Source organism: Rhinopithecus bieti, unplaced genomic scaffold (genome assembly GCF_001698545.2).
Source record: "Rhinopithecus bieti isolate Rb0 unplaced genomic scaffold, ASM169854v2 scaffold_31787, whole genome shotgun sequence".
Lineage (NCBI taxonomy): Eukaryota > Metazoa > Chordata > Mammalia > Primates > Cercopithecidae > Rhinopithecus > Rhinopithecus bieti.
In genome coordinates, this window is record NW_016814655.1 from 4,862,259 (window position 1) to 4,878,844 (window position 16,586).

General features: G+C 50.4%; 1 protein-coding gene across 1 annotated transcript in view; it reads right to left on the reverse strand.

Moving 5' to 3' along the window:
* The window catches only part of SUFU (SUFU negative regulator of hedgehog signaling), a 135,180-nt gene that overhangs the window by 27,887 nt on the left and 90,707 nt on the right, over positions 1–16,586 (reverse strand). Inside the window, 5 exon segments of the mRNA XM_017851690.1 lie at positions 6,778–6,889; positions 9,015–9,168; positions 12,489–12,561; positions 12,837–12,922; positions 13,837–13,979. Of these exon segments, the coding sequence (XP_017707179.1) occupies positions 6,778–6,889; positions 9,015–9,168; positions 12,489–12,561; positions 12,837–12,922; positions 13,837–13,979 (568 nt within the window).

Below are 16,586 nucleotides of genomic sequence, written 5' to 3' on the forward strand. Positions count from 1 at the left end.
CTCAATCTCCTGACCTCGTGATCCGCCCGTCTCGGCCTCCCAAAGTGCTGGGATTACAGGCTTGAGCCACCACGCCCGGCCAAGGTGACTTTTTATAGATCCTAATAAACCCTCTCCTTCCAGTGTCAAGGTAGATTCCGGATTTCTAGTACTGTACAGTTGATAGTACATGCCCTGATCACCCTACCTACACATTAACAGACCAACAGAGTCTCAACCATGCTTCCCCTCCACCCTGGTCTCTCTGAATGGAAAAGTCTTAATTTTTCCACATTCACCTAAAGGGTATTGGTCCCATTCAGTCAGTGGCAGCAGGGGTGGAAAGGAGAGGAGCTGAACTATTGAGACTCCTTTTAGCCACAATCCCAGTCCTGTGAGTCATGACGTCTGCAGTGGCCACACGACTTGGAGCCTTCTCCTTGGGGACGCCCAGGAACAGGAACCAGGGCATCAAGCTTGGCAACTATTCACAAGTGAAGTGGATTTGGCCTGCTGAGCCCAGCCCAACCTCTAGCTTTTGCCCCTTGCCTGGGAGATTCTTCCTTTTGCATTCTGATTGCTGACGAAAGCTCTGAACTTTCCAGAGAAAGAACCACCTGCAGGTCTCCTTTTAAGGCAGGACTGGAAAAGGGTGTGGGTGTGGGATGGAGGGAGAGGGGACCAGCTCACCTCTAAAGTTCTTGTTAAGCACAAGGCTGTATAACCTGGTTATTCTGACAAATTTTCTCATAAGGACAATACAGGAGTAAAAGACCATAAAAGGTGAATAGTAAACACCAATAACCAAATGATAAAATGCAGTATTTTCTTTTTTTGTTTTGAGACAGGGTCTTAGGACGGAGTGCAGTGGTGTGATCATGGTTCACTGCAGCCTCAACCTCCCAGGTCCAGGTGATCCTCCCACCTCAGCCTCCTGAGTAGCTGGGACTACAGGCACGTGCCACCACACCTGGCTAATTTTTTGTATTTTTTGTAGAGATGGGGTTTCGCCATGTTGCCCAGGCTGGTCTCGAACTCCTGGACTCAAGACATCTTTCTGCCTCAGCCTCCCAGAGTGCTGGGATTACAGGTATGAGCCACCACACTCAGTTTAAAAATGCAATATTTGGCAGGGCACAGTGGCTCATGCCTGTAATTCCAGCACTTTGGGAGGCCGAGGCGGGCGGATCACGAGGTCAGGAGTTCGAGACCAGCGTGACCAACATGGTGAAAATCCATCTGTACTAAAAATACAAAAATTAGCTGGGCATGGTGGTGTGTGCTTATAATCCCAGCTACTCAGGAGGCTGAGGCAGGAGAATCGCTCGAACATGGAAGGCAGGGGTTGCAGTAAGCTGAGATTGTGCCATTGCACTCCAGTCTAAGCGACAGAGTGAGATTTTGCCTCGTCTCAAAAAAAAAAAAAAAGGGGGGGGGCGCAATATTTTCATTGGGAATATCCCAAAGGTAAAATCTGATCATGAAATGGTGCAACAGAGTATGGTTAAAGAAGTCAGGGTGAGTAAAATCTGCATCAAGGTTAGGGGATTTCCTAGTCAACTATTAACTCCTCTGGGCATGAGGGGCAGCCATCCCCAGCCCTGCCCTCTGACTTGGGTGGGAGATTAGTACCCCTACTCTCCTGAATGAGCTTGCTTTAGCCAGAACCCCAGCTTTCCTTTTTCTGAAACACTGAGTCATTTCCTTTCTCTAGCTCTTACCTTTGAGCCTTCCTTTTCCCCTCCCTGGAGAAGTGACTCACTGCTGAAGTGTTGGGTGACACCGAGGATCAAGGATGGGTGATAAAAATACTCCTGATTGTGCAACTCGAGGGAGGGGGATGCAGCGTTTGGACTGAGAATTCAAGCACCAGCGAGGAATTCTGAAGTTGGGGTGTTAACAATGGCCGTGGCTTCATCTCTTTGGGGAAGTGGAGCAAAGAACGGAGTTAAAACAGAAATTTACCCATGCCAGACTTGCTGTGGAGCCCCTTGCTCTGCCCTTTCAAATGTGTATTTCTGAGAAAGTCCAGTAAAGGTACTTGGCATGACAACATGGATTACAGTGAGGGAGGCAAAAAGGAGCCTGCTGTCCAGGAAGCAGGGAGCAGAGAGGCCTAGGCTGTTCCTCTCATCAGCCCTGCAGAGTCTGGCTGGGGCCCTAAGAGAAGGGCTGTTTCTTTCTGGGCTTTCTTTCCAGTGCAAACAACTGTACTTCCCCAGCGTGGGAGTGTGAGGGAAGCCAACGTGACAGAGAGGGCTCCAGGCTGGCCACTGCGCTGACAGGAGAGACCCCTTGAAGCAGGGTTACCCAATACTGCCCTTCGTGCGAGCGGCACCAGCCACAGCCCAGCTGTTTCCCCCAGATGGAAACTCACCTTCCTTCACCCCAATTCACTGGTAGGTTGGATGCAAACGAGATATTTTCTTCTTCTAATTAATCTTCATGGACCTCATAGGCTGAGCAAAACAAAACACAATTTTCTCGAAAGGATGACTCCCTGACCAGGTTACAAGGTATTCAAGATGGGAATTAGAGGCAGCAAAGTCACCCCAATCAAAAGCCAAACAGACAGGTGCAGAGACACTCATAAGAGTAGGGAGAAATCTATGTATATGTGTGTGTGTGTATGTTGGGGAGGTGCTGCAAACGAGAATGTTACACCAGAGGAATTCGTGGTACAGAATCTTAATTGTCCAGGAAATTAAGGCAAAAAAAATTTTTTTAAAGGTCTTAAAAGTTGCTGGTGTGATTCTAGAAGACTGAGAATCTCAGCAGTGATGGTGAGTTCGCTTTTTAGAGGTGCCTCAACTACAAAGTGCTTCTCCCACAGTCAGGAACTTTCCCCCTCTAACATAAGTGTGCACACATGCATGTGCCCTGTCGCCCTCTGGGAGGGCACAACTCAGAGTGCTCCCTAAGGGTCCCCAGCCTCAGGTGGTAAGTCATTTGCTGAGGGAGGAGGTGGTCCTAGAATACTGATGCAGGTTCCCAGCATCTGAGCAACAGTTTAGAGAAATACAGGCCAGGTATGGTGGCTCATGCCTGTAGTCTCAGCATTTTGGGAGGCCAAGGTGGGAAGAGGATCACTTGAGGCCAGGAGCTCAAGGCTGCAGTGAGCTATGATCTTGCCACCACATTCCAGCCTGTGTGACAGAAGGAGATCCTGTGTCAAAAAAAAAAAAAAAAAAAAAAGACAAGAAAACCTCTACACACAATTCACCTGACCGCACTGTGCACTGTAGAGAGACCAGACTCTCTAGTTCACGTCTGACCAGGTGGCCTCAGAGAGGATGCCCAGGAACTTTTCCCTCCTCAAATCCCTACAGATGTTGGCAGGCACAGTCTTTAAGCCAGGCTGTCCTCATGCGGCACAAAGGAGCTGCTTCCCATCCTTCCCAAACTCACCCGAGCAGGCAGTGGGAAGGGAGGCGCCAGCAAGCTGAAGGAGGCTTTTCTCAACTGATCATCTTGGGAAAAGCCAGATACAAATTTCATGGCTGGAATGCAAGGGTTGTGAAATGCTGAAGAAGCCCTAGAGAGGGCCAAGGACTCTCCTTCTGGGAAGGCAGTGGGAGGAGGGCTGGCAACGAAGAGTAGGAGAGGAGCAGGTTACCCAGGGGGCCTGCCTTTCTGGAAAGGAAGAAATAGACCCTCAAAATGGAAAGAAATCCCCTTGCCCTGAGGTGGTAGAGGGGCCAGAGATAGGGTTGTTTTAGTTTCTGTACATGAAGAAAATAAGGCCTTGTGTCACAAAATAATTTTGGTATAAATGAGCCAATTATGACATAGCTTGTTATTTCTGGGATTTGGAATCACCGAGGCTCATGGCATCTCCTAGGAGTTATTTAACTCCCCTACAGTTTAGTTAAATAAGCCCAGTAGGCTTCTAACATGAGGCTTTGGCTTTGTCCTTGGTGCCATGTGAGAGGTCCCGATTCATGCTGTAACTAGTTAGATGAATTCTACCAGTAAAGGTCATTATTTTCTCGGAAACACAGTCTGATGTGTCCCTCATGGGGTCCCTGAGAATAGGGTAAGGAAGATTACATCCATTTTAATGGCTGATAGATGGCTGTAAGTAAGCTCAACCCCTTTCTAACCTTGGACAAGATACTTATTAGCCTCTCTGTACCTCATCCATTAAAGGGGGATACGTAAGATTATCGACCACAGGATGGCTATGAGGATGAGATAAATGAATGGCAGCAGATAGTAGCTGGCACATTACCTAGCACAGAATAAGCACTAATAACGTTTTAGCTGCTGCTGAAGTGTGAAAAGAGCAAGTGCTTGATGCCCCCAAGTAGGCCAGCACCCAGCTGCTAATGCCCAGGCTTGATCAGCTGCTCTGAGCCTCTGATCTAGCTCTGTATCTTCCTCAGACCACAGACAAACCCAGGAAGACCCATGCATAAGAGTTTCCTGGCCCAGAAGTCCTGACTAAGGGGAAATCAGACCAGCAGACAAAATATGGCCCACGCTAGCTGCCCCCGCACAGGGAGAGGAGCAAACACTGGTGCCAGCACATTTTGGGTCAGCTTTCTCAGTTGCAATCCATGCGGTGTATCTGAAATGGGGTCAGGTCCCAGAGTGGGCAGCACAGATATTAACATCAAGCTCACTGAACTGAACTGAGTCCATCATCATCGATCCTGAGATAACAGGAAGCTTGAGTCTGACAGGCTTGAGGAGTGTGTTGGAGAATGTTCTTGGCAAAGGAGGAAGAGAAACCATTTCTCAACCAATTGCTAACAAATTGGTAACCAGCATTGACAGCCTCAGAGGAAACATTCTAATTCCCTCAGACTGCAGATCCTGGTGCTTCAGAGACCTGACTGGGCACTAAACCTTCAGGAAGGGGAGACAAACCCGGCACCTCAAATCTATTCCCACCCATCTCTCTGTATCTCAGCCAACTCAAGCCAAAGGGTAGAAGCTGCAACCTCTCTGCCTTATGTCTACAGAGAGCCCCTGGACCAGAACCAATACCCTACTGCCCAGTTAGGGTGTGGGCTGAGTCTGGGCTTATGTGTATATCTAGGAGCCCAGAGTCTTGTGCCCCCTTGCAATGTCCAGGGGTGCAGTAACTGGAAGTGCCCCCAAGCCAGAGAGTGAGATCTCAGGCCTGTTCCAGATACACAAGATGGGCAAGAAGGTTGTATCTCTGCAGGAGCTTGTGCCCTTCTGCCTAGAAACCCCAGGCTTCCAGAGGCAGAGAGCCATCTGGACTGAGACTATCTCCATGTTATAGGCCTTCCAGTACCTCTGGCCTCCCAACAGTGCCAAGGAGGCCCAAAGCGAGAAGCCAAGCTCAGGGAATGGGAAGGAGTGTAGACCTGGGACAGGGTCCAGACTCACAGGTAGAGAGCTTCCATATGTCGTATGACCTGGTGTGACCATCTGCTGCTGCCAGGGGATGATCAGGATGCCTCAAGCAAGCTACTTCAGGGCAGCTGGCTGGAGAAACCCACAGGCCGGAGTTAAAAGCTGCTGTGAGGTGGCGGTAGAGGCTTTTCCAGGCTTTTGCCAAAGAGCTCAACTCTCAGCATAGCCCTGTTCCCAGAGTAACTCTAGTCCAGTCAGGTCCCAGGAGGCAGCCTGAACTTGAACCAGCCAGGCCTCCCCTGTGCTATATCCTCTTGAGTTCCTTCCCCTGCTTATTAAAATTCTAAGGCACCCTGAAGGTCGATGCCATGTTCTTCCTCCTCCAAGATGCCCTCCCTAACCACCCCAGATCCTGTGGACCTGTCTTTTCTGTAGTGCACTGAAGTGTTACTATTTCTGGGAACCATGATCAGCAACTAGAGCTAGAATCCAGAGAAGCAGCCATTTCCAACAAATCACATCGACAGCCAGACGCACACCATTAAAAGGTAATTGTTTCACTCATGTTCTCCCAAAGGAAGAGCCTGTGCACCCAAGATGGCCCCCTGGGCCCGAGCTTATCAGACAGCAAATGTGTAATAAAGACTTCACAGAAGAAGGCCAGATCACCCTGGTCTTGCAGGATGACTGACCTCCCTTTCAGCCCAAGGCACAGCAATTTCCTCCCTGGCAGGCAAGGGAGGCTTTGGGCTGCCAGCCCCCTAGTATCTCCTGCCAGCAGCTATTCCCTAGAGCTGCCCTGGGACTAAGGGCAGAGGAGGGTGCCCAGTTCCAGCCCTGCCCATCACTCATCCCCTCTATCAGAGGAAGAGAGGTCGGCAGGAAGCGGATCTGACCTCTGGGGTGGCCACAGTCTCTCCTGAGGGCTACAGGGGCCCCTGGACAGGCAGCAGAGGCCTGCAAAAGACTTCCTTTCCCTTCCCTGGGCCCCAGGGAAGACAGGCAGGAAGAAGGGCCTCAGCCACAGGCATCCAGTATGGGGCTGGCCAGAGAGGGAGGCCCCCAGGGTTGCAGCTATCAGCCGGAGACCAGGCTCCAGGAAGGAAGGAAGGGCAACTCTGGCCGAGACCGAGATAAGGAGGGAACCGTGCTCAGCACAATGGGCTCCCACAAGGCTGGGAGGCCCCAAGTCAGATTTCGCCCCAACCTGGCCTTCTGTCTGTTCACACGGCTCATGTAAATATTTACTGATGTTTATATTCACGGTCTGCTGGGTCCCCTCTGAGGCCCTCTCCTATGACCCACAGATAGATCTGTGTGCCCCAGACTATGCCTGCCCTTAAGCCTAGAGATCCCGGGCCCATCCATCAAGGGCTATGTGCATTGTTCTCTCTCATGCAATCCACAGGGTCAGGCCCTTCAGGACAAAATCATCCTCTTGTTCCAGTCCATGGACACTGGGGAACTTACGGGGCCCGGTCGTGGGCGAGGCCATTCTGCCGCTGAGGGTTGATTGGTGGAAGGACAGGTTTGCTGTTGATCTCGAGTCCTCTCCTCAAGGTCTCCCGGATCTGCTCTGTGTCTGCAACGACACCACTAAGTTGCCCGGTGGCCCAGTGGGCTCCCAGCAACTCTCACCCTGCTCTTAAAACCTGGCTCAGCAGAGGTGCTAAGAAAAACTACCACACTGGCCAGTCCTGAGCCCACTCTAGGCATCCAGATGTGAGCGCTGAGTGAGTACAGATTGCGAGGGGACAACCGTGCTCTTAAGAAGCTCTAGGTTGGAAGAGTGCCATTCTTGTAGAAGCCAGGGGCAGCCTCTAGAGTTCAGAAGAGCACTCTCCACCATCGTTTTCCTTCCTGTGTCACAGGCCCGAGGTTTACCCTTAATATGGCTCCACACAGTGACTGATTACTGGGGATTCTGCCCACTGAAATGGATGTGAGTGAAGGCTGCAAGTGCCCTGCCATGAATGGGCAGATGCCTCTCACACACCTTTCTGGGTTCTGGGTGATCAACTAGCATCTGGTCTTGCCACCCCTTCCCCTTGCATTCAAGTCAGTGAGACGAGATCATCCCTCCACCTTGGTCTATCCCAGGAAACTCTGCCTCTCCATGGAGAGGCAAGGGCCAGGAAGTGAAAGAGTTCCCTTGGTGGGATTATTTCTTTGTAAGGTGCTTTGCTGGTCTTTGGGATGAAGCTTACTAGTCTGGCCCCCTGTACTGAGATTTGGATCCAAATTTATCTCTGCAAACTGTAAACAGATACAAAAAAGCAAATTAAGGTTAGTTGCTCAAAGAGTGACCTTAGAGTGGAAAGGAGATGATTACTAACTTTTCTAACGATCTGACTTGTTACAGTAGGATGGATTACTTTTATAATTTTAAAAATAGCCAACAATGACTGAAATTTTAGACAAGACTATGACTTCCTCCTTAAATCACCTCTTTTGTCAAAAGCAACAAATGATTCCAATAACTGTATACCCTGTCTTTGAGCCTCCAACAGACTTGGTATGCCATTAGAACAAACAGGAAGGAAAGAAAGGGCTCGGCTGGGTAAGGTGGCTCACATCTGTAATCCCAGCACTTTGGGAGGCTGACGAGGGTGGATTGTTTTGAGCTCAGGAGTTTAAGACCAGCTTGGGCAACATGGCGAAGCCCTGACTACAAAAAATACAAAAGTTAGCTGGGCATTGGTGGCTCATGCCTGTAGTCCCAGCTACTTGGGATGCTGAGGCTGGAGAATCACTTCAGTCTGGGAAGCGAAGGTTGCAGTGAGCCAAGATCAAGCCACTGTACTCCAGCCTGGGCAACAGAGACCCCTGTTTCAAAGAAAAAAAAAAGGGCTCAAATATTTGCACTAGGGGTTTAAGTTTGTCCTTTACAGAACGAACAAAAACCTTTTATAAGTGTTATCGTATATGTAAGGATTTTATTCAGGGCTGTAGACATCTTATTCTTCAAAAAAAGAAAAGATGGAAGAATGAAGAAAGGAAGTAGACAAAGAAGCTGTCAACACATGTATATGTAAGTGGCTGCTTTTCCTTTGCAGTTAGCTGGGGACGCCCTCTACTAAAAACCACAACTGTTTCTGTAGCCAAGATCAGCATAGGGAGATTCCAACAGGACAGCCACATCCTCCTTCCCAAAGACCCCATCCGGAACGCAGTGGGTCCAGAGGCCCTGCCCACAGCCCTAACCCTGTATCTGTATGACAGGAGGTGGGCAATGTGCAAGCTGGCCTCATACTCAGGGCTCTCTTGTTGAAGGCCTGGGAGGGCCCAAGGCCAGAGTGATCCTTGGATCTGGCATGGCCTTCAGGCCAGACCTGGGCCCTGTGTCAATTCCGTGGGTGGCCGACACTTTTCTCTTGCACTTGGGTGGACTATGGACTTTTCCTGTAACTGTTCTAAGGCTTCCACTCACCTCCATGACCTCAGATTGCAAGGGACAAATCTAAAACACAATGGTGCCTGCTGGTGATGCATTTGAAATACACACAGGAAACACAACTAGAAATGGGCCAATAAAGCTCCCTTAATTCCACCCTGCTGGAAGACTTCACTTGCTGTTTAAATCATGCCAGGAAATAAACTATTGAATGGGTTGTTTTTGTTAGAGACCCATCCTAGAGAGCCTGGAAACCAGGCCCTGGGGAAAAGGAAGGAGGAAGGCTGGGGGAAGGCTGGGTGTTGGCTCCCACCTTTGCCAGAGAGTCGCCGGGGCTGTGTGCCGATGCAGATGCTCCGGCTGTCCTCGTCATCCTCGGGGGGCCGGCTCAGGTCATCCCAGGCACACTTGGCACTGACACCACTCAGGTTGGAGCCATCTGTCTCGATGCCTTTGTCAACTCTCTCCTGCTTGAAAAGAACCAAAGAGCCAGAGTTTTTTCAGAGAACTGGTGGCCCAAGGTGACCACCCTTCCAGCCACCACTCTTACAGTATTTACTGAGCCCTTGTGGTACTGAGCATGGGACAAATGCTGGAAGAGCAGGATCTCTGACCTTGTTCTGCCCTGGTTACCAATGCATGATGGTCTCTGCCAGCTCTTGGAGTCCTCCAGGGGAACCAGGGATTAGGGGAAGCCGGGAGGAATGCAGATCCCAAGGGAAGCATCTCTTCTACCATCAGCCTTCCAGTACAATGGCCTCTACCTGTGTCAGAGCCCCAAACCTGTCTCTGCCAGGCTGGCTGGTGGAGCTGATGTGGCCATGAGAGAGCCTACTTCTCTGAGGAGAGCTGTGATCCTTCCTCTCCTCCCGATCTTCAGACAGAACTTCTCAGTGACTGCTATAGAAGACAGGGTGGAAGCCTGCCACAGGCGACAGGCAGCACCTGCAGTTTCCCCTTCTAACAGCTAGAGGGTGTGGTCACACAGGGAAGAGCCACAGGAGAGCAGAAGGCTGGACTTCCCCTAGATGCATTGGTTCCCTTGTTTGGCAAAGGACTCTGGATGGAGATTCCTTCCCATTTCTTAGACTGAGATGGGGGCCTGGAGTGCAGTGACTATCTGCAGTCACCCTTCTCTCCCCATCGAGACCCTACCTTTCTACAGGCCTTGGTATTGCTGGATCCAAATACTCTCCAAATGGCCTCAAGGAAGAGTTATACTCAAAACACCCCTGGATTTTCTGGTAAAACACCCTTCATTGATGCTGGACCTTGAACTAAAAGTCATCTATGCCCATGTGGGCCAAATCAAGCTTGTGACTGAGCACCTCAACAAGAATCTGTGCTTCCTGGCTCCACGGGTGCCACACTGGCCTGCCGATCAGCCCGGGAGCCCCATCTGGGAGAAGTACAGGTACTGTCCTTATTTCCCGGGACCAGTCAGCAAGTGGCTGTGCCCCAGATGCCTCCTTCCCATCAGTCATCTCCTCCTTTCAAGTACTAATGCTGGCCTGGGCAAAGCTGTGGGTTCCGAGCAGGAAGAAGCTAAGCAGGGAAGCGCTCTGTGTACTCTGGGCGGGGAGTGTGTATACTCTGGTGTGCTCAGGGGATAGTCTGAGCTTTTTCCTCTCCACAGGCTGCCCTGGGGTCCCTCACTTAGTTAAAGAGTTGCAGACAGACAATTCTTGGCTTAACTTGTCTGGGCCATTTACTTTGTAAGTAAAAATAAAACGTTAAGACCCAGAAAGGCGAGGGACTTGTTTGGGCACACAGCTGGTTAGCCTAGAGCTTGGATCACAGGAATATACGCCAGCTCTAAATGGACTGATAGCAAGCAGGCTCCTGAAAGGCACAGTGAATACAGAGGAGTTCACACTTGGTACACAGAGCCACCAGGAAGGAAAGCTGTCCTTTCTCCCTGTGGGACGCTGGGTCCAGGGGAGCCTGCAGACTAGGAAGGAGAATAGCTCTCGGCATGGAAGGACAGCTGTTTACCCTACTAGTGCAAAGGACCAGGTTCTTTCTTAGTATTTGGGACTTATGACAGGGGCCAAACAATGGCCCACAGTGCCCCATGCTGGATCCCAGTGTGGCTACAGAACAAGGGCTTAGTGAAATATAGCCTTCCTGGTTCCTGGTTCTCGCATATGCAGAAGATATAAGGAAACCAAGTTTAAGGTAGAGAGAACAGAGGATCGTGGCAGCAGTTTGAAATGTTCAGTGTTAAAGGCACTAGGAAAACAGAGGAGCATCATCTGTGAATGAATAGGATTTATGCCCAAGACCTCACAAGTCTACAGTGGAGAACTCAGGGACTGCTGGCTACATGTCCAGCTGCCACCTCTCTCTTTCTCTAACACATGGAACTCGCGGCAACTGCCTGTGGCTTACCAGATTTTTTACAGAAGCATGACAGGCTTAGAGATGGCAATGACCTGCATTTGGTCAGGGGAGTAGAAGGAGCCAGACATGTGGCAGGTAACATTATTAGCTGTCTGTGGCTTCTGCTTCAGGAGAAGCCCATAAGAAAGGCAGTTATAGGCCTGGCGTGGTGGCTCACACCTGTAATCCCAGCACTTTGGGAGGCCGAGGCAGGCGGATCATCTGAGGCCAGGAGTTCAAGACCAGCCTGACCAACATGGTGAAACCCTGTCTCCATTAAAAATACAAAAATTAGCTGGGCGTGGTGGCGGGCGCCTGTAATCTCAGCTACTCGGGAGGCTGAGGCAGAATTGCTTGAACCCGCGAGGCAGAGGTTGCAGTAAGCCGAGATTGCGCCATTGCACTCCAGGCTGGGTGACAAGAGTGAAACTCCGCCCCCCCCCCCCCCCAAAAAAAGGCAGTTACGTTCTTGTGGCTTTCTAAATTTAGCTGCATGCCAAAGGAATGCTTCTAAAACAGCAAAGATGACACTGAAACACTGTCCAGGTGGGCCACAGGGAGTGGGCAGCTGCCAGCCTGTGTGTCTAAGGTGCCAACCTTTCCAGGCTAGGAGCTCTGCGTCTGACTGTCCAAGATAGAAAATGTGGCGAAAACGGGGATGGGACCATTAGACCAATCAGCACTCACTCCTGAAGCTGGGCCATGGAGTCAGTATCACCTACACCACTGTCTGGTACAGGGCCATGGGGGCTCCCTAAAAGAAAGTCTGGAAGGCAGGAGAATGAATACTGGGCAAACAAGCAATATCCACTACACTTATCTTTTATTGCTGGCGATCTATTTTTTTTTTTTTTTTTGAGACGGAGTCTCGCTCTCTCGCCCAGGCTGGAGTGCAGTGGCCGGATCTCAGCTCACTGCAAGCTCCGCCTCCCGGGTTTACGCCATTCTCCTGCCTCAGCCTCTCGAGTAGCTGGGACTACAGACGCCCGCCACCTTGCCCGGCGTTTTTTTTGTATTTTTTAGTAGAGATGGGGTTTCACCGTGTTAGCCAGGATGGTCTCAATCTCCTGACCTCGTGATCCGCCTGTTTCGGCCTCCCAAAGTGCTGGGATTACAGGCTTAAGCCACCGCGCCCGGCCAATTTTTTAAACCAATATGTAATTTACATACAATAAAAATATCCTTTTAAAATGCCAAAACACGTATGTCTGAGGACTAGCTTTCCTGGGCTGAAATCTCTGCTCCCTATGTGCTCCGCAGAATTTAGGGGACAAGTTCCAAATGATGCCAAATTTCTATTCACTCACACATAAAGTTCCTCCATTTTCCCAGGATGAAAGCCAGTGTTATTTGGAAGAGGCCTAGGCACAGGTTACTAGAAAGGTTTTCCTCACTCAAGACATACTTGCAGGTGTGGATCGATCTCAAATATGGTCTCTCCTCTCCGCATGTCAGTTATCAGCCAGGGGCCGCCAGCACTGTGGACAAGGAAAGGGGATACGATGGTAACTGAGGATCTGGGGCTGATGGGCTGGGCCTACAGCCTGCCCTGTTTGCTGCTCCAGGCCTAGGACACAGGGGAGTAGTTTGTGGTCAGGGACTGTCAGGGAGTGAGTTGTCAGGAAGCCCTGATGTGAAAAACCAGGGCCTGAAATAACAATGCAAGAGGGAGCTCCACATGGAGAGTGGTGGAGGGACTGACTCCCATCCCCAGGCCCAGGGAGCCAGGCTCCCACCTTGCATGGGTACTCACACAGGTACTGTCCGCAGCAGCTCCAGGATGCCCTGCCCGTTCCACTGCTGGGCTGAGTGTAGCTCTTCAGTGCAGACGCCAACGATCTGAGGCCCAGGATAGAAAGCCACTGTGTGTTAATGGCAGCTCCCCACCCCAAGAAGGTCAGCTACTCAGGCTCTCTGAGTCACCTCCAGTTGGGAGACCACAGGCAGGATCTGTGCTTAGGAGCTGGTACAGCCAAGATGGGATGGTTCCCTTAGGAGGGAGTGGCTGCCTGGCTGGTAAATGGCTAGGTCCACTGGTGAGCCCTGAGGCCTGACCCTTGCCCTTGCTGTGTCTGGATGACACCAAGTCTAGCTCTTGGCTGCAAAGGAGAAAACCAAGGCCTGAGCAACTCAAGATGTGTCCTCAGGCCATGTCTCTGGAAGTTGGGGAGGTTCAGGGAGCCATTCCTACCCAGTCTGGTATCATGGGGAATGTAAACAAGAGACTTTGAGACCTATCAGGCTTGGAGCCACCACCAATAGGTCCTAGCAGCTTGCAGAGAAACTCCTCCCTTCCTTATTAGGGGATAGGCCTTTGTGTAAATATTAAAGGAATCAGTGGAACCTTCACATAGACTTCATCGTGACCAAAAACAAACACTGGTCAAAGCTGGGCAGGTTACCACAGCTTCTGGGAAACAGCAAGGATGACCCAGAGCTGGCTTCCTGCTGGAAAGTCCTGTTCCTGAGACTGGGTCTTCACTGTTCACAGAATACCTGCCACCCCTATTACTCCCTCTCAGCTACAGCCATTCTCTCCCACCCAAATGGCCCCTTCCCCTTCCCCCTTCTCCCATCTCAGCAGGCTAAATCAGACCATCTGAATCTACCTGACAAACCATCAGAGGAAACAGAAATCAGGAGGAGGCCAAAGGAAACCTCCCACTCCCTTCACTCCCCTTCCTCAAGCCTCCCTATCCTCCCAGGATTCTTCCTACAGGAAGGCTTGAACCAGCGTTCAACCTGTGCCTCACCTGGAGGAAGGTAACTACCCCAAAGGGTGTCTGCACGGGCTGCATCTGTGGGTCCTCTGTCAGCAGCATGTGCTGAATTCTTGACTCACTGTTATCCAAAGGGCTGTGCCAGGACACATGGTCCCCACTGCAGAAGGTGTTCTCTGTGGGAGAGACACAAGGATCCTCAGTGTTCAAGGCCTCAGATCCAGGCCTGGAATCTGGGCTGGGATCTCACTAGCACAGGCTGGGAGGCTTCCCAGCCTCTTAGGGTAGCCCCTGTGAAGGAAGAGAAGCATTCACTCCGGATGGAAGCAAAGAGTTTGTGGATATTTCCAAAAGCCTAAATTGTTCCTGCTTGCCAATTCTGTCAGACTTAAATGGAAAAGGACAGGCTATTAGTGTGAAAGCTCCTTTGGCCTGGGAAACCCGAAAGACTTCTGGCATCTGCTTCATTTCCCCAATATCCCGACTCATAGTGGGAGGCAGGAGCCATGATTGGATCTGCCAAGAAAGAATAAGGTGCTTTTTTTGTGGGGCCACCTGGCCAGAAGTCCACAGGGAGGCAACAGGGCAACGAAAGCCCTTCACCTTGGAGAAACAGACCGAGATTTCTGTGTTGCTGAAATGGCGCTCAGAAGGAAACATCCAACCTTGGAGGGCCTTTGAGCTCTATCACCAGTTTCCCACAGGTAGATGCAGGAATTCCTGAGGAACACTAGGCTTCAAGTAAATGGAGGTCTAGATAGTGCCTCCTGCACCGTGGCAGAGACAACTCATGAGGATCCTCAGGCCATGTCTCTGAGATGTTCAGATTCTGCTAAGGGTAGCTGTTGCTGCCAAGGGCACAGCCTCCTCACACACAGGCTCACCACTGCACTTCAAGCAGGCACATTACTTCAGAAAGAGTTTTGTTTAAGGCCACATAACCACAAGGGAAAACAACCCCACAGGGTACTAAGTCTCTCACCAGCTCTGACTCTCATCATGGGTGCCAAGGTGCTATGTATGACCAGCCTATGCATCCACAGGCTCCTTTGCATGTTTTGTTCTTACACAAATGGAAGCACACTATTCTGCAGATTTCACTTAATTATATATCTTAGAGAGCACTTCTTTTTTTTTTTTTTAATACGGAACACTTCACAAATTTGCATGTCATCCTTGCGTAGGGGTCATGCTAATCCCCTCTGTATCGTTCCAATTTTAGTATATGTGCTGAAGTGAGCACGAGATCACTTTTTTTTTTTTTTTTTTTTTTAAGACGGTGTCTCCCTCTGTTGCCAGGCTGGAGTACAGTGGCGTGATCTCGGCTCACTGGAACCTCCACCTCCTGAGTTCAAGCGATTGTCCTGCCTCAGCCTCCTAAGTAGCTGGGATTACTGGCACGCACCACCACGCCGGGCTAATTTTTGTATTTTCAGTAGAGATGGGGTTTCACCGTGTTAGCCAGGACGGTCTCGATCTCCTGACCTCATGATCCGCCCGCCTTGGCCTCCCAAATTGCTGGCATTACAAGCATTGGCCACCACACCCGGCCGAGATCACTTCTTCTCAGCACATGGAGAGCTATCTCATTCTTTAAATGGCTGTTCCAGAGTTCACTGTGGTCTGTCATTCATGATCTGGGAATCTCAACAGTTGAGGTACCTTCCTTCACTTTTTATCAATATTTGAGGTAAGGCAGAACACACACATACACACACACACACCCATCTTTTCCATCCAAGATATGGCTCCAGTTATTGGTCCTAACCTCAGTGGTGTTCATTCAGGCAGGAGAAGGAAGACTGCTTCCTCTGAGATGTAATCATACAGAGGAGAGGAGAAGGCACGGCTCCAGGTACAGCCAACTAGAAACCCCTAAATTACCAAAGTCCTGCTAGGCCCACTCTTCCCAGAATCCCTCTCCTTTTATGTAAGTGTGTTTCTGCAAGCAGCTTTCATGTTCTACAGGTAAGAAACAATGTAGGATGGGCGCGGTGGCTCACACCTGTAATCCTAGCACTTTGGGAGGCCGAGGCAGGAGGATCACGAGGTCAGGAGATCAAGACCATCCTGGCTAATATGGTGAAACCCTGTCTCTACTAAAAATACAAAAAATTAGCTGGGCGTGGTGGCGGGAGCCTGTAGTCCCAGCTACTCGGGAGGCTGAGACAGGAGAATGGCTTGAACCTGGGAGGCGGAGCTTGCAGTGAGCCGAGATCACGCCACTGGACTCCAGCCTGGGCAACAGAGTGAGACTCTGTCTCCAAAAAAAAAAAAAGAAAAGAAAAGAAAAGAAAAAGAAACAATGCAACAGGTAAAAGGATGAATAAGTAATTAACCCCCCAACAACAACAACATACACACATATAAACAATCCAGGCCCTTGGCCGGGCGCGGTGGCTCAAGCCTGTAATCCCAGCACTTTGGGAGGCCGAGACGGGCGGATCACGAGGTCAGGAGATCGAGACCATCCTGGCTAACACAGTGAAACCCCGTCTCTACTAAAAAATACAAAAAGCTAGCCGGGCGAGGTGGCGGGCGCCTGTAGTCCCAGCTACTCGGGAGGCTGAGGCAGGAGAATGGCGTAAACCCGGGGGGCGGAGCTAGCAGCGAGCGGTGAACCGTCCATTGCACCCCAGCCCAGGCGACAGTGTGAGACCCCGTCTCAAAAAAATAAATAAATAAAAATAAATAAACATGATATACAACTAATGTAGTTAGGGTTCCAAACCACCAATTAAACAAAATCGACAGGCATACTTTTTTCTAATTTGCTATTTGTT